This window comes from Metopolophium dirhodum, chromosome 1 (assembly GCF_019925205.1).
Source record: "Metopolophium dirhodum isolate CAU chromosome 1, ASM1992520v1, whole genome shotgun sequence".
Taxonomy (NCBI): Eukaryota; Metazoa; Arthropoda; class Insecta; order Hemiptera; family Aphididae; genus Metopolophium; species Metopolophium dirhodum.
Window position 1 is genome coordinate 41,098,491 of NC_083560.1, and position 24,234 is coordinate 41,122,724.

The window sequence follows — 24,234 nt, forward strand, 5'->3', positions numbered from 1 at the left end:
CCAGCGAATGTGCTATCTCATGAATCGTTTCTAGATTGAGATGCAGTTTGAGTGAGTAAATTTTTAGAACTAATTGATACTCACCCATGATAAATTAGTCCTAGACGATTGACATTGGTGTTATTAGACATATTATCGCACAATATATGCTTATACATTTTTAAAGCGTATTGTGATGTATGTTTTATTATTATCGAAAATAAAGTTAAAACAATTAATATTAAAGGGCAACCATCAAATATAATATTGGGTTGTATATATATAGCCGTTTGCGGAGTTTTTAAAACGAATTGTACCGGGATAGAATGATTCAAGAAAAAATTTGGATGGAAGAAAAAAGAGCAAGTTTTATGTAAATAACACTCTGTTAGTGTTTGCATTACTATGGATAATTTTTGTGCGGAACTATGCGATAGAAATAACCACAGTTTCGGAGCGCCTCCGTATAAGATATTTATCAAAGGCAGTTGGTCGATTTCTACGCATAGACCTACAGTTGTATTTGAATTTCCAATATGAAAAACCGATCTATTACTCCCGAGTGCTTGTCGTTTATTACTTCCAGTCCTGATTGTTTTTGAATCACGCTATCAATTTCGTTTTGTACTTCGTCCAGCGAATGTGCTATCTCATGAATCGTTTCTAGATTGAGATGTGCATTTTCTTCACAACAGTTTGAGTGTGTAAATTTTTAGAACTAATTGATACTCACCCATGATAAATAACTCCTAGACGATTGCCTTTGGTGTTATTAGATGTATTGTCGCACAATATATGCTTATACATTTTGAAAACGTTTTGTGATGTATGTTTTATTATTATCGAAAATAAAGTTAAAATAATTAATATAAAAGTGCAACCACCGAGACCAATTTGACAAATTGGATATTGATGTTAGTCTTATCAGTAGACAGTTATCTCTATTTACCCATTTTTATACCGTAATGTTCTATAACGTTGTGCTATTGATCCAGACATTGCACACAGTTTTAGATATTTATTATTCCATTGTGCATTGTGAAATAGATGCATGTAAACTTTTAACTTATGTATCGTTTTTATATGATTGTCGATTCGTTTGTATTCTTTTCTGCATATAAAACAAATCTTCTGCATACGACTGTCATTATAATAAAGTTTTCATTCTGCACAAAAGTGGTTTCCAATTGGGAGACAGAAGGCGAAGTATTGTTTCCGGCGATGGATCGAAACACTCGAAACTGCTCAACGTCGATTTTGCCATTATCCATTTTCTAGACCCATTATTGACGGATTCTGAAAAATTTGCGCCCAAATTGATCGATTGATATATTATATTGTTGTCGTCGAGTCGTCGAGCTACGTCCGCGCGAAAGGGGTTTCGGAGCCGTCGGCGATTCCGCCGGAGTCGGGGACGTAGGGTAAAGCAAGGTATATTCGTGATGAATTAACTAGATGTGTAATTGCAAAGTCAATTTCAGTAATTTTACATAATTACTTTAATTGTTTGATGAACATAGAGTAATGTTACTAGAATTTGCAGTTTTGGGATTTTAAGTCCTTTGATAAGTTTTTATAAAAGCTCAAAAGTCATTGAGAAAAGTTAGGTAATTTTGTGATATGACATTTTATTTCGTGATAGCGGTTACGTAATTTCGTGAGTACACAATAATTTAAATTTTTCTTTATTAATTAAGTATAACATCTGGTATAATATAACATAAAATATCAACACTTTTTTTGAATTCATAATTATTCAATCAGACTTTAAGTTCATAAAATATAAATATAGTCAGGCTTATAAGTTAACAAAATTATAATAAAACTTTCATTACTTTATATTTATATAAAAAAAAAATAAACTTTTAACATAGGTAGCTTAGAAATTAAAATAACAGACCTACTAAACACACCTAATATTAATATATATATTATATAGGTACCGTAACATGGGGTAACTTTGTACCATTTTTCAGCATTTTTAAACTTTAGGGCTAATATTAGGTAGGTTGCACTTAAAAAAAAAAAAAAATTCGTACATAATTGTGTATGCTTAGACATGCCTTCTGTGAAATCTAATTTTAATTTTTTTCGTATTTTAACTTTAAAAAATCTATTCAAAAATTTGGGCCAATGTTACCCGGCAATGGGGTAACTTTAACTCACCTCCAATATCTTTATATTTCTGCCCTTCCTGCTTCTTTGGGCCAAAGTTAGCCTATGTCAAATTAATCAGCAAGTTTCTAGAAAGCAATTAAACCAATTTTGGGGGGTAAAACAAGCGAAAATAACGAATAAAATAGCCAGTTTAAGGAAATTAATTTTTTTATTACGCCTTAAATACATGTTTATTAAATAATAATAAAAAAAAATACTAAATGTATGTTTTAATTATAGAAGTTAAAAAATATAACATATTACACAAATTCATTTAATTCTGGTACAAGAAAAAAATTTCGTTTGCACAAAATCGCTGGATTTATTTTTGCTATGACGTCGCGCCACTCATAGTCAATGCAGTCTTTCTTTGCGGGCCACCTCCACTGTTTTGAAAGCTTCTCCATGCAGTCCACAGTTGCGCCTTTATTGGACATTTTTGTGATACGACCGGAAAACTGATTTTCTTGAAATTTGACCAGAACCAAATCACCAACCTTATAATTTTGTTCCGGTTCTTCGAGGTTGTCGTCGGGTTCAACTAGGTTATTTACATCTTCACTGTCACTGCCGTCGTCGGGTTTAACTAAAGACGCGGTCACACGGTGATAGTAAAACGCCATAGTCACTATCGATACTATCACGATAGCTACTATCACTATCTCAATAGTGTTCACACGTCTAGTATAATAAATAACTTATACTGTGATTTTTTCACTATCATCTAACATAATAATATGGTATTACAATAAAACTAATTTTATTGTTTGTTGATTGCAAAAAATATATATTCGTAGAAGCTTTTGTATTTTTTTTTATAAGTTTAAAATGTCATCTGAACAAATTGAGATTGCTATAATACAAATAATCGAAGAATTACTTGTTATTAAAAGAAAATACGGGGCACGTGAAAAAAGGATTTGGGTTAAAAAATGGATTAAACGTAGAAATCAATTTGGTGCATCTAATACACTTCTAAAAGAGTTAGCTGTAGAAGATCCAAAAAGCTACTTCAATTTTTTAAGAATTAATGAAGAAATGTTCAACACACTACTTGAAAAGGTACATTCACCAACTGGATCAATTAAATACACTCCATATATCATGATGTAAATAATAATTGTATTATTTGACCTAAATAGGTTAGACTCAGAATTCAAAAGCAAGATACGATGATGAGGTGTGCATTGCCTCCTAAGTTGAAGCTAGAAGTTACGTTACGTTACTTAGCAACTGGGGATTCTTTCAAAACACTGCAGTATATATCGATGGTTAAGCGCACACATGTGTTATGTAAAAATTTATGCATTTTTCAAGAATGGCATTCAAAGATTTAGAAGGATGTAAAGAGAAATAATTTTAACAATTTCTTGTCAAATACATTATATTTAAAATCGTTAACTTCCTGAGAATAATAATATAACAAAATAAAATCATTAATTATAATAACCAACTTAGAATAATTGATTTCAATTAATTAAGCCATCACTTACCACAAATGGCAGGGTAATTAAAGTATTTATCACATTTGTTACTACATAATAACTTATTAAACAATTACAATTCATGGTAATATTAACATAGTCAAGTCTTTTGAAAGTAAGGAACTTAAGTCTTTAAGTTATAAGTTATTAATTTATAACAATGTATTGTTACTAGATACTAAATAAAAAAAATGTCTTCCCTTAGTTTAAATTTAACTTAAGTATTTACCTAATACTTAACTAAATATTAAAAATGTCTTCCCTTAGTTTAAATTTAAGTTAAGTATTTACCTAATACTTAACTAAATATTAAAATTAATTAAAATAAAATTGTATGTCAGTAATAATTGCACTTTTAAATTAATGTAATTTTCAATCACACTTTTACTCATCATCATAATCATCATCAGATACCCTATTTGAAATATTTTTTTTCACTGTAGGAATTTCTTCAAATAAGTGTGTATACTCTTCTGGTATAACTTTTTTGTCAAGTAATGACATCAAATCTTTCTTTTTTTCTGCACTTATTAATAGTTTTTTCTCATAAAGCTGTTTTGGGACTATAGTCGACCAATCTAATGTGTCTTTATGTTGAAGTCTTGTTTTTTTATCTAGAGTTATATCTATTTCCAAAAATGGTGAATCGTCAAGATTATATTTGAATTGAATAATTTGAGGTTTAGATTTCTCCACTCTGATCCATTTAATTTTTATCCAATTGACCTTTTGGCTTGTAATAGTGGTTGATACATTTTTAACAGTTCTTCCAACCAAATCTTTTAAGTCATAAAAATCATTATAGCTCATAACATTTACCTGATATGGCCTTGGGTTTAGTCTTGCAGTTGAGATTAAAAGTGCCCATTCACGAGTTGTATAAATATTTTTGTGTTTACTTTTTCTCTCTATAGTGGCATGCATTGAGTCACATTCTAAATACGAGTGCCCTGATTCCATAAATTTTAGGTCTATGATGTCCAAATTTGTTTTCTTGTTTACTGCAAAAAGCAATGCGGTACATACGAATTGATTACGATTTTGCCCTCCACAAGTATCACTAAATCCTGTTAAATGAGTTACTGAGTCTGGTAAATCAAATATGTATTTTAGTAAACAACTTCCAATTTCGTTACTACCTTTTTTACCATTAGTTTCATCCCATACAAAACAAAATCCATCATTTTTGCGTGCATCTATAATGGTAAAGTTGTACACATTTAATTTACGTTTGTAATAAATTTGACTATCACTTGCAAAAGGAATACTCAATATTGCTTGTAGATCAAAAGTTACTGATCTGAAATGAAGGCCTTCATTTTCAATTGCTTTTTTTTTGTCCTCAGATTTCATATTCATTGCTTGATTTTCTCTTAACTTATGCATTTCCCACTCTTCTTGTAATGTACTTTTATTTGCTGCCATTTGGTATGAATTACATTTTGAACATTGATCCTTCTTTGGAATAAAAAATGAAAGACTTGGGTCGTAATCATGAAAAACACTGCGATATACAAAGTCAGAAACTGGAACAGTATTATTTTTTTTACAGTATTCACCACGATACAAACGGTACATTAAAGACAGATTTAAATCAGGTGCTAAATATTGCTTTTTAGTGTCTTTTCGGCAATAATGGGATTCTACTCTGGGAAATGAGTCAATATGTGTTTTAACATGGTTTTTTTTATCATCTGAAGTAGAATTATACCTTTTTAAACTTATCTCAGATCTACCATCATAGCCAACATAAACACCTGTTTTACTAACTTTTTTCATACAAATTTCAACTACCCTGTGACTTATTGAAAACGTTGCACAAAAAAACTTCAAACACACTCTATTCTTTTCTCCAGAAGAATTACATAGGAAAAATTCTCTAGACGTTTGTCGTTTTTCATTCGATAACATTTGTCTTCTGTTAACTGGTTTATTTATAATCAATGAGCTGAGCAGCAATTTCTGATGTTTGTCATCTCCCATGTTCCAGTATTCTTTACAAAGAATAAAACGTTGTTCCTCTGATAATTTATCATTGCATTTAAACCTAAAAATCAAATATTTTTATTAATAATGTAATACTTTAGATTTAAAATACTAATAATGTCAATCAATTTATTTACCTGCATTTTGAGCAATCAACAAGTCTTGGAAGTTTTTCTGAGATTTCTTTACCACTTCTATTGGTATATTTTAAACCTTTCAATCTAAGATTTTTTGATACTGTTCTTTTCCAATTACTTTTATTAAGTTTTTTTGACCTTTTTTGCACAGTTGATTCTATTTCATTAATTCCAGACTCTAGTAGACTTTCAACTTCATCAACATGTTCTACAATACCTATATTAATATACTAATTATTAAACAATATTTTAATTTTATCATAATATTTAATTATATTACAATTTGACATGGTGTTTTAGTATTAAAACTTATAATTTATAAAATACCTTCATTATTATTTGAGTTTAATGTTTGATTGTTTGAAAGTTCTACATAATTTAAGGATGTTACTGAACTATCATTTGAAAAATTATCTGTAAATATTAATTTATATTATAATAAATCTAATATGTATTTAAACTAACAAGAAACTTTATTAATATAATATTTTATTAATCAATTTAATTGTATACTAACTATTAGTTTGATATATTTTATAAATAATATTGATTGATTTAAATATCTAATATTGATTCATTGTTAATGACTAAAAGAGGTTATTCATATTATAATACAATTTTAAATTACCTTTTTCGAATAAATTATTTGGCGTATTCACATCTTCATCACAAGAAGAATCTGTAATTGCCATTGATGTTGGTACATAATAGTCACTTGAGCCCGAGTCATCATAATTAACACTACCATCGTCAGAACCAAAATCAAAACAGTGTGGTGCAGACTTATTTTGAATATCTGTTTTAATTTAAGATAATTTAGTAACAATTTTTATTAAGAGCACTATTATTCATACTTGTATTTGGTGTAAGTGTTTGATTTTTGTTATTTTCTTTACACATCTGCAGTAATTTTCTAGTTCTTGAAGTCATTGTATTTAATATAGTTTAACTTTAAATATAACTATTTAATTATGTACTATAATTAATTTAACATTTTACTTCAACAGCACAATTAAGTTACCTATTGGTAAAAATACCGCATTATCTTACTATAGAATGACGGTTTAGAATTTTTTTGCTTTCTATGGCCCGCTAGATTTTAATTTTCTAAGTTTTTATGTAGAATATGCATAAAATATGCACAAAATAACGAAATATGCAACTTTCTTTTAAATCTTTAAAATATGCAAAAATATGCAAAAAAAAATTTTAGATTTCAACTGGGGGGCCTATGATTTATATTTATATCTTGGTTTGCTATAAAATAGAGGCCCAGAATAAAACATGCAAATCCTATAACTTCTCTGCCTTAGTGATATTCAACTGAATCATCTGATGAGATACCTGTACTTGATGTTAATGGTCTTGAAATTGTTTCAGCTTCAAGTCTAGCGTTGGTTATTAAACCTTGAATTTTTTCTTGAAGTAACAGACCTTGTTTTATTGGCAACTTTTCAAGTTGAGCTGCAATATATTGTCCAAAAATTGAAAATTCGTTGTTGGTTGCCTTTTGAGCACAAACAGATTTTAATGTCTCAACTGCATAGTTTAATGAATTGTCAATTTTGCACATTTTATTACTAGCTCTTCCACTATTTTTTTGAGTACGTTTAGTTAACTGAGGTGTAACTTGAGATGTACTTGTAGATATGACAGTACTTTCTGTGGATGCATGGTTTGGTTCTTCACTTTCGTTTGTTGTACCACTTTCTTGGGATGGAGTAGCAATAGTAGTTTCTGAATATGTATTATCCTAAAATAAAATATGAATAAATAAATATTTATAAAAATTAAATGTACGCAATATTTTTTTAGGTTCCACGTGAAAAATCACAATGGCAAAAAATAGTTCATGGATTTGAAAATATTTGGAATTTTCCCTTATGTATTGGAGCTATTGACGGGAAACATATTGTTATTAAATGTCCATCAAATACGGGGTCTGATTACTACAACTACAAAGGTACTTTTAGTATTGTACTATTAGCCTTGGTTGACCATGAATATAATTTCACTTGTATTGACATTGGAAGCTATGGAAGTAATTGCGACGCAGGAATATTTGCAAAATCATCTCTTAAAAAAGCGTTAGAAGAAAATAAATTAGATGTACCAAACAATTGTGTGATTTTGGGTAACGAGGCTTTTCCGTTGCAAACATACTTAATGAAGCCATATGGAAGACGTAACCATTTAAGTATTCGTGAAAAAATATATAATTATAGACACTGCCGTGCAAGGCGAATAGTTGAAAATGCATTCGGAATTTTGTCTAGTCGTTTTCGTGTGTTTAGACGACCCATCTCATTAACACCAGAAAAAACCATAAAATTAGTGAAAGCAGCTTGTGCATTACATAACTGGATTCGTAAGAATGGAACGTCATCTAACTCTATCTCAGTCGACACAGAAATGGGACATATAATACCAGGATCATGGCGTAAAGATTCCGACCATTCAGGTTTAATACATTTAGGAGCACCAATGCAACGAAATTTTACAACAGAGGCAAGACAAAAAAGAGATTATTTTGCTGACTATTTTATTGGGGAAGGTGCTGTGAATTGGCAAAACCAAATGATCGACTAAAAATATAATTTTGTTTCATTATAATATACTATACTTACTAAATTTGTTTCTGATTCCCTAACACCATCAAAATTCCTTCTCAAGAAACTATGAGCTGTGGCAAACCAATTTAATTTTGGAGCATATATGTTAGCTGTTCCAGATCCGGTTGACATGGATTTTGATATTTTGGCCACTTCTTATAAGTACACCTAATAAAATAAACAAATAAGATAGTTTATAATTTACTTTTAACAATACATAATAATAATGCATTAATTTAATTTTGTTACTTAAATACAACTTTTGGTATTATTTAAGTATTAATTAAATATTATTATGTATAAATGTTATCCTATGTTAAAATACAATAAAATTAATCAAAATTTACCGTATAATTCTGATCTTCTGCCTCAATTCTTTGAGAGTGGTGAGTCCTGAACTTTCAAGTAGTTTTTCTTCAGCAGAGTCACGTTTATTTCGTAATTTGTATTCAGGATCACTTTTAAGCCAAAGGCAAGGGAACCTTTGGTACTCTTCCAAAAATGTCTGAATATTAAATTTACTTTTATTCATTTTGATTTTAAGTATAATTTAATATAATATAATTTTAAAAATAAAAATAAAATATAAAAATAAGTGATAACTTATAATAACGTTTTTTTAAAAGTGTGATTGTGATAGTAAAACATTGGTAGTTCACACGATGATAATAACTATCACTATCGTGATATCTACTATCCACTATAATGCATGCATGATAGTATGAGAGTCGCTTTCGTGATAGTTTGATAGTAACTATTGATCAGTTCACACGATGACAGTCTCTCGATAGCAGCTTTCACGATAGTAACTATCGCGTTTTACTATCACCGTGTGACCGCGGCTTAAGTTATCTACATCTTCGCTGTCACTGCCGTCGTCAAGATTATCGCTGTCACTTGCCAAATCAAAATCCATAGAATCTGACTCACTTGATGAAGTTGACGGAACTTGACCTTTTTTCTTGTTTCGTGTAGGTTTTAAAGTTGAAGGTCCCGGGTTATCGCGTGATTTTCTTAGATCTTCAATTGATATACTATTATAGCCTAGATAAGTTCAATTATTATAATTATCATTTAATATTAGTTAAAATTAAACATTTGCTAATGACAGTTCCAAGTGCCAAATCATATAATATTAAAATTCTAAGTGCCAAATGGTGTGATTATTGTTCCAAGTAACAATATTTTTTTGGAAATAACAGAGAATTATTCTTTATTATATTAATATAACAAAATTACGACTTTAACGTAAAATAAACATATTTTCTTCATTAGGTCATTGAAAATTTAAGAAACATTATCTTTTTAAGTATCACATATTGATAAATAAAATAACAAACTGAATAAAAATTAAAAAAAAACTCTTGATTAAACTTTATATCGACTTGATACATTTTAGAACGTAAAATAAACATATTTCCTTCACTTCAGAATATAACAAATAATAGACATAATAAATTAACAAATCTAATTAAAATTTAAAGAAAATTCTTGGTTAAACATAATAAGAACAGTCAAAGAAGTTCAGGACGTAATATTTTTATAAAAGTTTCTATGCTCTTCGGGTAGAAAAGGAATCATGGCCAGAAGATCTTTTTTCTTCTCTGACGACAATGTGGGTTTCGGAATAGGTATTCATTTCTGATTTTTAAGTTGTTCTGTAGTAGCATTTCTTTTAAAAACATCAAAATCTTTCCAATGTTCTTCATCAGAAAATGTTTTTTTATAATAGACTTTTTCGGGAATCAAAGACGAAACTTTAATCATTGAACATGTAGAAATTGGTAACTTGGTAGTGTTCAGAAAATTATTAGCAATATCTTTAAATGAAAAAAAGTGGTTTTCGTCCATCGGAATCACTTGAAATGGATTTGTTAACTTTGTTGTTCTTACCATCTTTTGCAAATCAGAAGGAGCAAAATTTATACACACGACGTCTTTTTTCGATTATAGCAAAATCACGATCGCAAGCTAAAAACGAGTGACCACTTACCAAAAATTTTTGTATAATCTCGTCGAAAATTCCCATATTAACTAAAAATAGCATAAAAACTAATAATGTTTTATTTTTATTTTGACCAGCACAATTTTATTGTCAGACCATAAAATTAGTTTTTTACGATCTATCATATTATTATTTTTATTAATGACTTCAAAAAGACAAGAAGCGATTTCCGAACTTCCACGAGAAGCAATACTTTCATTTCACATACACATAAAGGCTGTATTGTTATCACCGAGATGTATTCCAAAGTTATAACAACTAAGTTGACGGCTGTAATACATATTACTATGAGTAAGTGAGAACAGTATCGGTTTTAATATATTTAGTTATGTTTTTTCAATATACAATATTGATGTGTTGTTGAACCGCTCCTGCAACATGGAAGTTCGAAGCCAAGTTTTGATTCGACGCATTGCTGAAAAACTCCTTTCATAAGTTGAGGAACTTATTGGTATTGTTATGGCAACTTGAAATAATTTGTATAAATTAGGGAAAACACTTTTTGTTAAAACCTTTTTTACATAATTTAAAGATATATATTCTTCGTCAGTAGACTGCAATATGCAATTCTTTGCCACTGCCATTTCTGACTTCAGTAAATCTTTAGATACACACGTCAAATCCTAAAAAATTTATAAAATACAGGATTACTTTTAAAAATAGAAAACTAGAGTGTAAGTAGAAATTCATTTTTCTAAACGATAATCAATACTTACTTTATAATGATCTACAAAAAAAACACTTTCCTCAAAGTTAAGTTGACAAAATTGATCAACAGCTGTAGCCATTTGGAGACTTTCAGGAGAAAACCTTTTTTCCAGATTTACCAAGATAGCATCAAATACAGGAAAGAAAGCATTTTTTTTTAAATAATCTTCAGTGGTTTCATTAGTTTCATTGATGCTATGTTCAGTACTTGTGGTTGCAGTGACATCAACATTTTTAAAAATTGTTGGCTCTTGTCTTTTTCTTTTACATCCTAGTTAAGTAAATATTTAGTTAAAATTAAGAATTATAAATAAATATATGTATAATCAAGGCTCACCTTTAGACGGTGTTTGTATTGATATGTCATGATCTTTAGCAAAGGTTTCTATTTCACACCAAAGCTGAGAAAAATATTCTGTTGTTTAATATTTTTGTTCATGCCCAGAACAATGGTTATGGTTCATGGTTTTCGGGCGGCATTTCAGGTGGCCAGCAGAGTTTGGCCTCCTTATCTCTAGTCCTCTCTCATAGATTATCATAGATAATAAAGATATGGATAGGATAATATAACGGTCTTATCGGCGGTAATTAACTCTTTGAGGCACGAGATTTTAATAAATGAAAAAACCCGTCTTGCACACAAACTTAAATTTTTATTTTTTTCAAAATTTTTTTACAACATAACACTGTTTATTACTTATCATTTAATGTTCAAAAATTAAAAAATAAAAAAATCAACTTTTTCATTAATAAAAAATAGGTGGGTTAAAAATCGTCCCACTGTGCAGGATCGTCATTTATTCCTTTTGCACTGTAATAAATCAAAAAAAAATATATCAAAATTCAAAAATTGATTATATTAAATCTAAAATACCAAGCACTAAAAAAAACTTACATTTTAACATGAGTGGTAAATATTGAAGCAATTTCTGGACTTTGAAATGCAAAGTGGCACATAACATATGGTGCATTTCCAGTCTGTTCGAACTTCCTTTTCTTTAGTGCTACAATGAGCGCATCTTCTTCTGGTCGTCCGGTCTGGCTGATGTGCTGATTGATCCTTGCGAAGGGATGGCGATACAGATGCTCTTTTTATGAGAAGAGGCGATGGTGATCTGGAACTTTTCTGTCGGCGTTTTTGAACAAAAGTTTTTGAAACGAGGCTTTTTGATACTTCACGACGAAAATTTTTTAATGTTATTTTTTCTCCCGTTATTTTTTTATATATAATATGAGAATTCACAATAGCTGCGTCAAAAAAAAAGAAAAATATGCGATGCCACCACTTTCGACTTTTCCTATCTATATGATACATTTTTTTATATTGATCAAATTTATCAACGCAGTTCTTATTATTATTATAGTCCTTAAGTACACTGGGACAAGGTATCATTGATGTGGTTCCATCTTTAGATTTTCTTTTGACTTCAACGACATCAGTAGGATTATGAAAGTTGGACAGCAAAGTAACTCCTCGTTTGTCTTTCCATTTGACAATTGAAATATCATACTGGTCGCTCATGTTCCAGTCAATGTCACCCATGGTCATGTTTTTATCTGATTCTAACTTTGGCAAGTATTTTCTAGTACTTTTTACAGTTCCACAGCAAAAAATACCTTTTGATTTTAAATATGCCAAAAGTGGTACACTTGTAAAAAAATTATCAATGTATACGTTATAATTTTTATGTTGTAATGGATTTGTTAAATCTTTGACTACTCGTCCTCCAAGATTTGTTTCGACAGAGTCGCCTCTTTTACCAGTGTATAAATCGAAATTCCAAAGATAACCATGTTTATCGGCTAACGACCATACCTTGTACCCTCTTTTAATTGGTTTGTTCGGCATGTATTGCTTTAAAGTTGATCGCCCTTTGAATTTTATCATAGATTCATCGACTGCAATAATTTTGTGTGGGTGGTAATATTTTTGAAAATTTTCTCGAATTTTTATTAAAAAAGGTTGAACTTTGTACAATTTATCATAACCTGTTTCGCCCCGTTTTGCCATAACCGAGTTGTCATTTAAATGTAAAGATGAAAGTAGCCAACCAAAACGATTTACAGTCATAAGAGAACTTAAATAATCGTCATGTAAGTCCAAAGCTGTAGACCAGTAATCTCTATAACTTGGATTACGTTTTATGCCCATTAAAATATTCATACCAAGGAAAGTCATTATTTCATTTGTATCTGTAGGAATATAATTTTTTCCAGTTTTCATTTTTAATTGGTATGCATACAAATTTGTTTGATACACTATTAATTCTACTATATCATTTGAAAATAATAATTGAAAAATTGAATATGGAGTGTGTTCAGCTTCAATATCAATAATACTAGATGGACCATCAAAACACGTAAATTCAGGTAAAGGATTTTGTGAAAAAACATTATTTTTTGACCACGTCGGAGTAGTAAATTCAAAATTATTATTTTCGTTACTATTTATCAATGTATTTTCGGGTGGACCATTTACAACTGTATTGTTTTCTACTGCAATAGTTTCTGTTGATTCCTGATTGATTGGTGGAAATAAAGGACGCCGAATATGACTATTAGTATCGTTATTTTTTAAATGTGATTGCCTTTGCAAATTGCGCGTTTTTATAGGACTAGGTAATAGTAAAATGTTACCTTCATCTAAATTTAAAATTTCTACCAGTTCATCGTCATTTTGATCCATTAAATCATCAGATAAATTGTTGTCCTCCACTACTTCAACATCTTTATTAGGTAAATAAGTTTCATCAGCATCAGAATCATCGTAAGACGTAAAACTATCACTATCGGATGGTAAATCTTCGAACAAACACTCGACAATATTATTTTCGTTCATACGCGCGCTCATTGTAAACAAATGGACCGTACGGCACAGCGGGTTAAAATTTAAACACTGAAATATTATTTCGTTACGGCTAAAATAATGTCATTTAACGGAATCTAATCGGCTTATATGAATTCTAATATGTTTTTATATAATATATCACGAGCAAGAATACAAAAGTGGTACGAAAATAAAATTATTTTGTTGTGAAGTTCGTAACCGCATTTCCTCGCGATACGAAGGACATCGGATTACTAAATTGGTCATTCCATACGTTTAAATCAACATAGTCGATTAATTCTTGAAGCTATTGATAAAAAATAATGTAAAATATCTAATAATAGTAACGGATAAACGTGGTTTATTAAAAGAAATAAAATATCTATACTACTATTGGTGGGTTATTTTTCGTCCCGCTATGCCACAAATGTATTTATTTTGTGGGTTATAATTCGTCCCGCTATGCCTCAAAGAGGGGAACAGTTGAAAATAAATTCTTACAAAACAATATTTTTTTTTTTATATTTTGATTATTTTCTACAATTGTATCAATATTGTTTGTTGTAATTGAAGTAGAGATACTAGAACCTTCCGAGGGGGCTTAAGCCCCCCAAGTCCCCCCCAATATCCGTCTATGTCTGTGAGGTTTGTTTCATCATAGTTATATATACGTGAGGGCGGAAGACCAGCTAAGGTTTGTTCAAGACGGTCCATATAATCATTTACATCGTCAGTTGTGATGTTCGCACCTAGCGATCTTTTTGGATTACGCGGCATCGTTTACTGTTGAGCAAAATAGACAAGACAGATGAGAGACTATATAAACTAAGTAGGCAGGTATAACCTAAGCGCCTAAAATGAATAATTATATCATAAACATGACAAAAAATGGGTCAAAGTGGGTCAAAGTTACCTCCCGGAGACAAAGTTACCCCATGTTACGGTACATAACTTTATATAAAAAAAAAAAAAAACCAAAAAAACTCTTAATATAAAAACTAAATTTTTCATTCAAATTTTTCTTTAATAATTAAGTAGGTATAACATCTAGTAAACCTAATATAACAAAAAATATCAACACTTTTTGAACTCATTACTATTCAATCAGACTTTAAGTTTATAAAATATAAATATAGTCAGGCTTATAAGTTAACAAAATTATAATAAAATTTTCATTACTTTATATTTACATATGAAAATAATATACTTTCAACATAGGTAGCTTAGAAAATATAATAACAGACCTACAAAAAACTCTTAATATAATAACTATAATATTAACCATATTTAGGTATCTGTTTTACTTATTTTTCTAAATCACATTCTTGTTGACAACATATATCACACATAATACTCCACCAATGTCCTCATATGTTTGACAACTCTCAAGATAAGGTACTAAACAATAGGAATAGGGTTCTAAAAATTCATGAAATTTATTTTTGTGAAATATTTCATGAAACTTTCATGAAATATTTCATTTTAATGAAAAATTAAATAAAATATTTTTTTTTTAAATTGTAGTAAGAAATACAGTTAATTTTTACTTAGTAAGGTAGATATTTATTGCCTTTGTGTATAAGTATTAAGTATAATATACCTATATGGCATCTACAATATGAATCTTAATGTATACATATAACTGTAGGGCAGAGAAGTTATAGGAGGTAAAATTGGAAAAATATGCATGCAAATATGCACATCAAAAATTGAAAATATGCATTCAAATTCATTAAATATGCAACATAATATGCACAAAAAAAATTGTGCAAAATGTTAGCAGAAATGTTAAAAGAAAAATGTAAGCATGGAAAACACAACAAACGGCACGCACTTTCGTATCGATCGACACTTAACACCATACTAACGTAATATTACTGACGGACACTGGACACATAATAATGTTGATATAAAATTTAATATAGATACTTAAATGCCAATTACTTCGACATGAAACTAATAAAATATAATAATAAAGATAAGTTATCTTCTATACTACATAGTCTACACGGGCATCGGGTGGTGTACAATGTATATACCTACTATATTATAGTACAGAGGTGGGCAACTTGCGGCCCGCATCCGGCCCGAGAACCTTTTTTATCTTACTATAGAATGACGGTTTAGAATTTTTTTGCTTTCTATGGCCCGCTAGATTTTAATTTTCTAAGTTTTTATGTAGAATATGCATAAAATATGCACAAAATAACGAAATATGCAACTTTCTTTTAAATCTTTAAAATATGCAAAAATATGCAAAAAAAAATTTTAGATTTCAACTGGGGGGCCTATGATTTATATTTATATCTTGGTTTGCTATAAAATAGAGGCCCAGAATAAAACATGCAAATCCTATAACTTCTCTGCCTTACATATAAGTATATAACATATCGTCGCCGTCGTGCAAAAAGTGTCTAAGTGAAATTTGAACTTTGTTGGTAAACCACAATTGAATATTCATAATGGTCTGGAAATTCACCAACTCGTTCGATTTTAATAATGTTTGTCTTAAAAAATCCATAAAACAGTAAGGAATTTAAACCTTAATTTAGCCAATTTTATATTTCATAATTACTATCAGAATAATTGTAAAACATAAAAAAAGATAGATGAAAAAATGACCAACTGACTTCTTAATCACTTTGTCAAATTAGGAAATGACTAACTGACTTACTCAAATCACTTGGTCAAAAAATGTGGAAAATAAAAAATTATTATTTTATTAGAAAACAAAACAACAAATTATTTATAATTTGAATCAATAAAAAAAACAAACATTGGTATAGAAATGTCTGTTTATAACAATTAAATAACAAGTAGTAATTAAAATCCTACTTTAAAATAAACATAATAATTATAACAATATAATAATATTATCATCACAGAAACTTTTGTGTATAGGAATAAATGAAACATAATACTTTAAAATAAATAATAAACAGAATTAATTGTTATACTTTTGTGTATAACAAAGTAATGAAACAAACTACTTTATAATCAATAAAAAACAATATTGTCGTAATAATAATATCACCACAGTAACTTTTGTGTATAGGAATAAATGAAACATAATACTTTAAAATAAATAATAAACATAATAAATTTATATACTTTTGTGTATAACAAAGTAATGAAATAAACTACTTTATAATCAATAAAAGACAATATTGTCGTAATAATAATATCATCACAAATATTCTTTACAAAATGGTCCAGTTTTATTTTTAAAATGACATAAATCAGCTATAACTTGTTTAGCATCAACATCTAAATTGTCCAACTTCTTAGATAGTTGATAAATAAACTCAACTGCATCACCATGTTCTTCAGTATTTAAGCATTTGCCTAAATATTTTGGATCAAGTAAATGAGCTGCATTATGTATGTTTGAAATACAAAATTCTTTTCTGATTTTTAGTGCTTTCATAATGTTTTTTTCTTCAGTTTTGAAATATTTACTTTTTTGTATAGTGTTTTTAAAAGATGTTTCAAGTTCTTTAAATATAAATGGTACACTACTTAATTTAGGAACATCACTTTCAATTATTTTTATCCATTTAGCAAGTGGGTTTACAACTTGATGAAAATAGTAAATTTTATCCCAAAAATTTGCACTACTGATTAATTTCTTGACTTCTGGTTTTAAATCTTTTTCAATGGCCTCATTAATATCATTGACCTGATTATTTGTTTATTTACTAGTAATGAATCTAAAAAAACAACTACTGAAGCCCACCTTGTAACAACTGGCAACGTAAGAGCAGTAGAGTTTTTATTATTTTTTCTTTCTTGGAGAAACAATGCATTTGTAATATGTCCTCTTCTAATATTATTTACAACAGATTTCCCTTCATTTATGACATCATTAAATAATTTTAAATTCATCATATCATTTACCAATAAATTTAGCCCATGTGCGACACACCCATAAGCCGTTATATGAGGATATTTCTCATTAACCAAATGCCAAGCTTTTTTCATATTTTTGGCATTATCCGTAACAATTCCAAACACTTTAGTTTGTCCAATTTCTTCAATGACAATTATTATTTCTTCAGCCATTTTCTCTCCTGTGTGACGATCAGTACCAGTTGAAATTGATTTAAAAAATACAGGATTTGGAGTTGTTACAACAAAATTTACAATACTCTCGTTTCGCAAATTTGTCCATCCATCACACATTACACCAAGCACTTTGGCCCTCAAAATATTATTATCAGTACATTCTTTTACTCTTTTATACTCATCATCAAGCAATCTATTAGAAATTATATAAGTTGAAGGTGGGCAATAAGCAGGTCGAATTTTTTTAAAAAACTCTTTCCAATATACATTTTCTACCAAATTTAATGGTGATGATGATGCATAAATTGAACGAGCCAAGAGTATATCAATATTTTTTTGTTCATTTTGATTAATTTTGTCACCAAAATTCAAAATGTTATTAGATATTGACTCATTTTTTTTAATATTTGTACAATAATTACTATGTGTAGAACTACTTTCAGTAGTAAGTGAATCAACTAATGCATTTTTACTTGATTCAATGACTTTATCGAAGTTTGTTGTTGTATTCGGTGTAGAAGTAGTTAAATGCTCTTGGTGGGGTTGACATTGATGATGACTTAACTGGAATATCATTTGAAATTGACAATAATGGACAATCTTCAACAACTTCATCATTATAATCAACATCAGCACTATTCAAATTGTTTGCTATAAAATAAAAAATATAGGTATAGGTACAAGCATTAATTAGGTAAATACTTTTAAATTTTAAACATAATAAATAATAACTAATAATTGATAAGGTATATTAGATTGACAAATATGATAGATTATTTTATCTTAAAAATAAAAGTTTAATATAACAGATTTAATTAAATATGTTGGTTGATATTACAACCATACTTGTTCTATTCATCCGTGAAAATTCGAAATCCATTATGACGAATTTGACTTCCCTTCTATTACAAATTTCGTAATTACATTTCATTTATTATTTTATATACATTATTACTTTATACTGGATGGTATATCTACCCCCTGGACTAGTTATTTTTTGTCTAGATTATTTGTTTTAGGTCCATCTTTAGCGGTTTCCGCATAGAATCTACTTCTTCCCGTTTGTACCATTTCATAACATGGTCGTCTTAACGAAGTTAACTTACACTTATACTTTATATTTATAAAAAAATATTAACATTATTGAGAACACGAACAATCCTAACGTTAAATATAATCAATAGTTGCGCTTGTCGTTTATGACTTCTAGCCCTGATTGTTTTTGAATCTCGCTATAAATTTCGTTTTGTACTTCGTCTAGCGAATGTGCTATCTCGTGAATCGTTTTTAGATTGAGATGTGCTTTTTTTCACAACAGTTTGAGTGAATAAATTTTTAGAACTAATTGATACTCACCCATGATAAATAACTCCTAGACGATTGACTTTGGTGTTATTAGATGTATTGCCGCACACTATATACTTATGAATTTTTAAAACGGATTGTAATGTATGTTATATTATTATCAAAAATAAAGTTAAAACAATTAATATAAAAGGGCAACCACCGAGATCAATTTGACAAATTGGATATTGATGTTAGTCTTATCAGTAGACGGTTATCTGTATTTACCCACTTGGAACTCAGAAAAGAGAACTCGATCAATGGATGTAGCCTCGAAAACTCAGTCTTGGAATGTATACGACACCTGTATTCCGGTCTTTATAGAACAGCTGGGTAGTTAGGTATCGGGTGTCGTATTTTTAAAGGTATAGTGTGCTTTAAGTATAATACATAATTAATATGTCTACTGCAATCTCGCCGAGTACTGTACAAAGCACATGAATGAAACCAAGAAAAACTAAACTTTTTGATTTCACAGTCACAAATTTGATGAGATATTATTTGATATTTGTATTATTAAAAATTAATGTTTGAAAAGTGCCTATTTATTATTTAGCCAGACAAACACACACGGTAAAAAAATAATAATATTCTTTATAACCTAAACTCTAAAAGACAACCGACTATTGATAGCTGAACTCTTAAAAAGAAAGAAATAAATAAATAATGAATGTCCAGTGTTAAAAATAAAAATTATAAATACCTATTTCAAATTATAAAACATGACATGTATTTTAAATTTTAAATAAAGGAACAAATTTAGTTAATTAACTAGCGTTTTTATTATTTTTTTTTTTAAACACGTATTTAAATGAGTTAAGAACAACGGTACAAAAAAAAATGTTCAAATCATTATTTTGGTAGTAATATCCTTCTAAAACTTGTGATTTTCTGTTTTCATGTAAGCGCGCAACGTTACGGTTTACAGCTATGCATCTCGCCTTTAATTGAATTTAATAATACCCATTATTAATATGAATTTTATTAACAATTGAACATATAACACATTTATTATTAATAATTATATTATTATAATGAAGGTAATAAGTTTAGACAAATAGTAGGCATAATATACATTTAATGATAACATATTATGCATAATTTTATTTATTTAACACTGCAATAAAAAAACTTAACAAACTTAACTTATAATATATTAAAACCCCATATTATAATATACCTAACCTGACATACTTCAATTTGTATATTATTAATTCCTGTGAGAAAGTATTTTCTTGAAAATTGTCTTCTACTGGGTGTGGAGTTTTGTTTTATACGTTCAGTTTTTTTAGGGTACTCTTCTATATTATTTGATATGAACTGGCTTTGTCCTTCTGATTCCAACTTATAAAAATTATCAAAAATAACAAACATTTGATCTGTGTCAATTTTTTCAAAGCATTTACGTTTACATGAACAAGGGGGCTTCAATGTTTTTGCTGGAACTAATTTACCTTTTGTAGTTATATAACTTTTGCCTTGCATCTTTGACGTTTTCCTTACATTTTTAGTCCAACCTTCTGGATTTCTTTTACGTTTTCTTGTCAGTAATTCATCAGCCAATTTTTTCCTACCACCACTAAATGTGGTACTTCAGCTGAGAAGTCTTGAGATGGACCTGGTGTTTTTTGTATGTCACCATAATTTTGATCGATTGAAGAATCACATTGTTCGTTGACTGGTGGCATATTTCCAGAAGTAGGCATATTAGTCTTCACAAACGGCAGGGCACACTGCATCGCTTCCATTAAGTAATATGGTCTCTTTTTCTTTGAGCCTGAGCCACTGGGGGGAGCTTTCAAGTTCCGAACAAAAACAGATCTCAAATTTTTCCATCGTTCTTTACATTCGGAAGCCGAGAACAAAAAATATAAGAACTATAGAAATAAAAACTAAATTAAAAAACTAAAACTATCAAAAACTATGATTATAATTAGGGCTGTGAATTTAATGCACTAAAAAAACCTTAAAAATGCATTAAAAACGTCAAAATAAAAGTTTCATAAATTAATTCATTGTTATATAATTCAAATTATGTACAAACAAAGCTACGTTTCACAACAACCAAAAAAAATGCACTTTTCTACAAATTCACAGCCACAATTATTATAATAGTTGTAATAATAATAATAATAATTTAAACTCGCATAACTCTGGTACTTTTATTAAATTTCTAAAAATAATAAATAATATAAAAAAATCGTTTCATTTCAGATATTTGGCAACTGGGTGTACATTTGTTTCACTTTCGTTCTACTTTGCTAGAGGTGAGAGCACCATTGGGTATGTCGTGTACGAGACTACTAAAATATTCCTGGATGTGCTCAGAGAATCTTATACGCCAATACCAACCAAACAAGAATGGAAGCAAATTGCTGAACGATTTTATTCTGTGTAGAATATTCCGAATTGCATAGGGGCAGTTGACGGCAAACATGTGCGCATCGAAAAGTTGCCGAACAGTGGTTCAACCAACTTCAACTACAAAGGGTACCATTCCATCGTATTAATGGCTTGTTGTGACGCGGACGGATTGTTTACAATGATTGAATGTGGATATGCAGGAAGGAACAGCGATGGAGGTATATTTCGTGCATTAGCAATTAAATATTGGTTGACGCACAGTGGACTTGATATTCCGTCACCTAGTCGGCTTCCGAATGATATAAATGAGTCTCTTTGCCCTTTTTACTTGGTTGGAGATGAAGCGTTCCCATTATCCACTTATCTAATGAGACCATATTCAAAAAGAATTCTTGATAATACAAAAAAAATTTTCAATTATCGCTTAATTCGTGGTCGAAAAACTATTGAGTGCGCGTTTGGAATGATGTGCAAGAAATTCCAGGTACTAAATAGTCCAATACGTTGCCGAGATGTAGAGAAAATTAATGGCATTATAAAAAGTGTTTGTGTTCTTCACAATTTCGTTAGAAAAAGAGAAGGTATACAATACCCGACTTCACAACGTGACGAAAATGTCTCAGATGGTGTCGCAGTTTCACCTTTACAAAACGATAATATGCCAAATATCGAAATAAATATTCGATCTTCCGCAAATGATATAAGAAATTATTTAGCAAACTACTTTATTACCCCTCAAGCTTCTCTTCCTTGGCAGTGGAAATATTGTGTGTTTGATATTATATACCTAATAATATATTTTATTGATGATTTAAAATATTTTACATTACATACATGGAAAATATAGAAGTAAAAATAAATTGTTTTTCATTTGACATTTTATCTTTTCAATAAAGAATAAATACAGTACAATAAAATAGTTCTTATGATTCGTACGTACCAAATATAAATAATTATAGAACGATATGGTCAATTCACAAATGTTATTAATGGACGGCGATCGGGAAAAAGGGTATAAGTCAAATTTAACAACTTTTCAGGAGACGAAAAAAACTGATTAGTTTTAGTTTTTTTGTAAGAATGGTAATGGACGTATTTTTAATTAATTAAACTATTTTTATTATAATTTAAAATTATATAGTTTTAATGAAAAAGTTAATTTTATAAATTATAGATGACTTATTCCCTATTGCACTGAATATATTGAAATATAGTGACTTATGCCCTTTTTCACTACTGACTTATACCCTTTTTCACCATTATGATGTATATATTTTTTGAAAATATTCATTGTGAAAAAGGGTATAAGTATTAAACAATATAAAAAAATAAAAAATATATTTTATATTATTATTATTATTAATTAATTATAATACATTTTTTTAATTTTTATTGTTTTGTACACGTAGTTAAACAATAAAAATAATAAATACACAATATTCTTAATTATCTTAATTTCCTTTTATTTTACAAATTTTTAATCATACAGCTATAGGTATAATATAATTTTATTATTGACATAATAATATAAAAAATAATATAAGCCTTTTGTATTTTATATTAGGTAATTAAAACCACATCATATAATTATGTATTAAAAAAAATAAAACATTTCTATATTATTGAGATCCTTACTTTAGGAACATTATTAAGTATGATAAAGGTTTATTAAAAATTAAAATTAAAATTGAAAAAAATAACAAAACAAAAAATAAAACTAATATTTTTAAATAACAGAGTTCTTTGCTTTAAGAACATGCAATTATTAAAATGTTAAAAAAAAAACAACAAGATTTATTAAAAGTTGCAATTAATATTGAATAATATAAAAGAGAATAAAATAAGACTAAATTTTAAAAATATGATGAAAACTTACTCTCGTTCATCAGACACAAATGGATCACTTACATCATTTTTTGTTTTTAAGTTTTTATAAAATGTGTGATATAACTCTGGAATGAACTGTAGTAATGACATTAAATCTTTTTTCTTCTTTTCAGTTATTGGCAATTCTTCATTATATGCTTTGGGTATTGGTGTATCGCATAAAGCATTCCTTTTGGTTAAGTCCATTTTATGAAATATTTCATCATCATTCAAAGATAATTTGTAAAACACAATATTTTTGTCAGATTTATTATATCGTAGCCATTGTACATTTCTAATAGAAAATACTTGTCCTGCCTCATTTTTTTTTTAAATTTATATTTAGTTTTTAATAAGCTATTAAAATCTTGAAAATTACTTTGTTGAATTTCAATGACATTAAATTTTTCTTTGCCAGCATAACGGATTAATTGGGCCCAATCATAAGGATGATTAATTTGGATACCATACTTTTTTTTTGCTTTTTCGATTCGGCCATGGTCTGAGTCACACTCCATTCGAGTATGTCCGGAGATCATAAATTTATGATCAATAATTTGAATTGTATCTTGTTTTTCTAAAAAAGCCAAACACATGGCCATGAAAATAGAATTTTTATTTTGACCACCACAATTATCACTGTACATGACAACATGGGTTATATTTTTTGGCAAGTTTGCTAAATAATGAAACACACATG

General features: G+C 28.8%; 4 protein-coding genes and 1 pseudogene across 4 annotated transcripts in view; 3 read left to right on the forward strand and 2 right to left on the reverse strand.

Annotated features, from left to right (window-relative positions):
* Window positions 1-8,447, forward strand: part of LOC132938549 (putative nuclease HARBI1) — a gene marked incomplete at its 5' end in the record, with an annotated part of 96,839 nt that extends 88,392 nt beyond the window's left edge. Inside the window, one exon of the mRNA XM_061005458.1 lies at window positions 7,559-8,447. Within this exon, the coding sequence (XP_060861441.1) occupies window positions 7,559-8,332 (774 nt within the window). The remainder of the gene's footprint in view (window positions 1-7,558) is intronic.
* On the forward strand, window positions 838-3,481 carry LOC132935891 (uncharacterized). Its single transcript, XM_061002527.1, has 2 exons — window positions 838-3,198; window positions 3,279-3,481. The coding sequence occupies exons 1-2, from the start codon at window positions 2,965-2,967 to the stop codon at window positions 3,471-3,473; spliced, it is 429 nt and encodes a 142-aa protein (XP_060858510.1). The 5' UTR covers window positions 838-2,964; the 3' UTR covers window positions 3,474-3,481.
* Window positions 8,448-11,169: 2,722 nt separating the features above from the next.
* On the reverse strand, window positions 11,170-18,544 carry LOC132936391 (piggyBac transposable element-derived protein 4-like). The gene is made up of 2 exons (XM_061003113.1): window positions 18,139-18,544; window positions 11,170-15,537 (listed from the first exon to the last, which is right to left on the reverse strand). Exon 2 carries the CDS (start codon window positions 13,917-13,919, stop codon window positions 11,967-11,969), a length of 1,953 nt encoding a protein of 650 aa, XP_060859096.1. The 5' UTR covers window positions 13,920-15,537; window positions 18,139-18,544; the 3' UTR covers window positions 11,170-11,966.
* On the reverse strand, window positions 17,083-18,077 carry LOC132938556 (uncharacterized). Its single transcript, XM_061005470.1, has 2 exons — window positions 17,622-18,077; window positions 17,083-17,574 (listed from the first exon to the last, which is right to left on the reverse strand). The coding sequence occupies exons 1-2, from the start codon at window positions 18,075-18,077 to the stop codon at window positions 17,083-17,085; spliced, it is 948 nt and encodes a 315-aa protein (XP_060861453.1).
* Window positions 18,545-21,336: 2,792 nt separating the features above from the next.
* LOC132938564 (putative nuclease HARBI1) lies at window positions 21,337-22,911 on the forward strand (annotated as a pseudogene).
* Window positions 22,912-24,234: the final 1,323 nt, after the last annotated feature.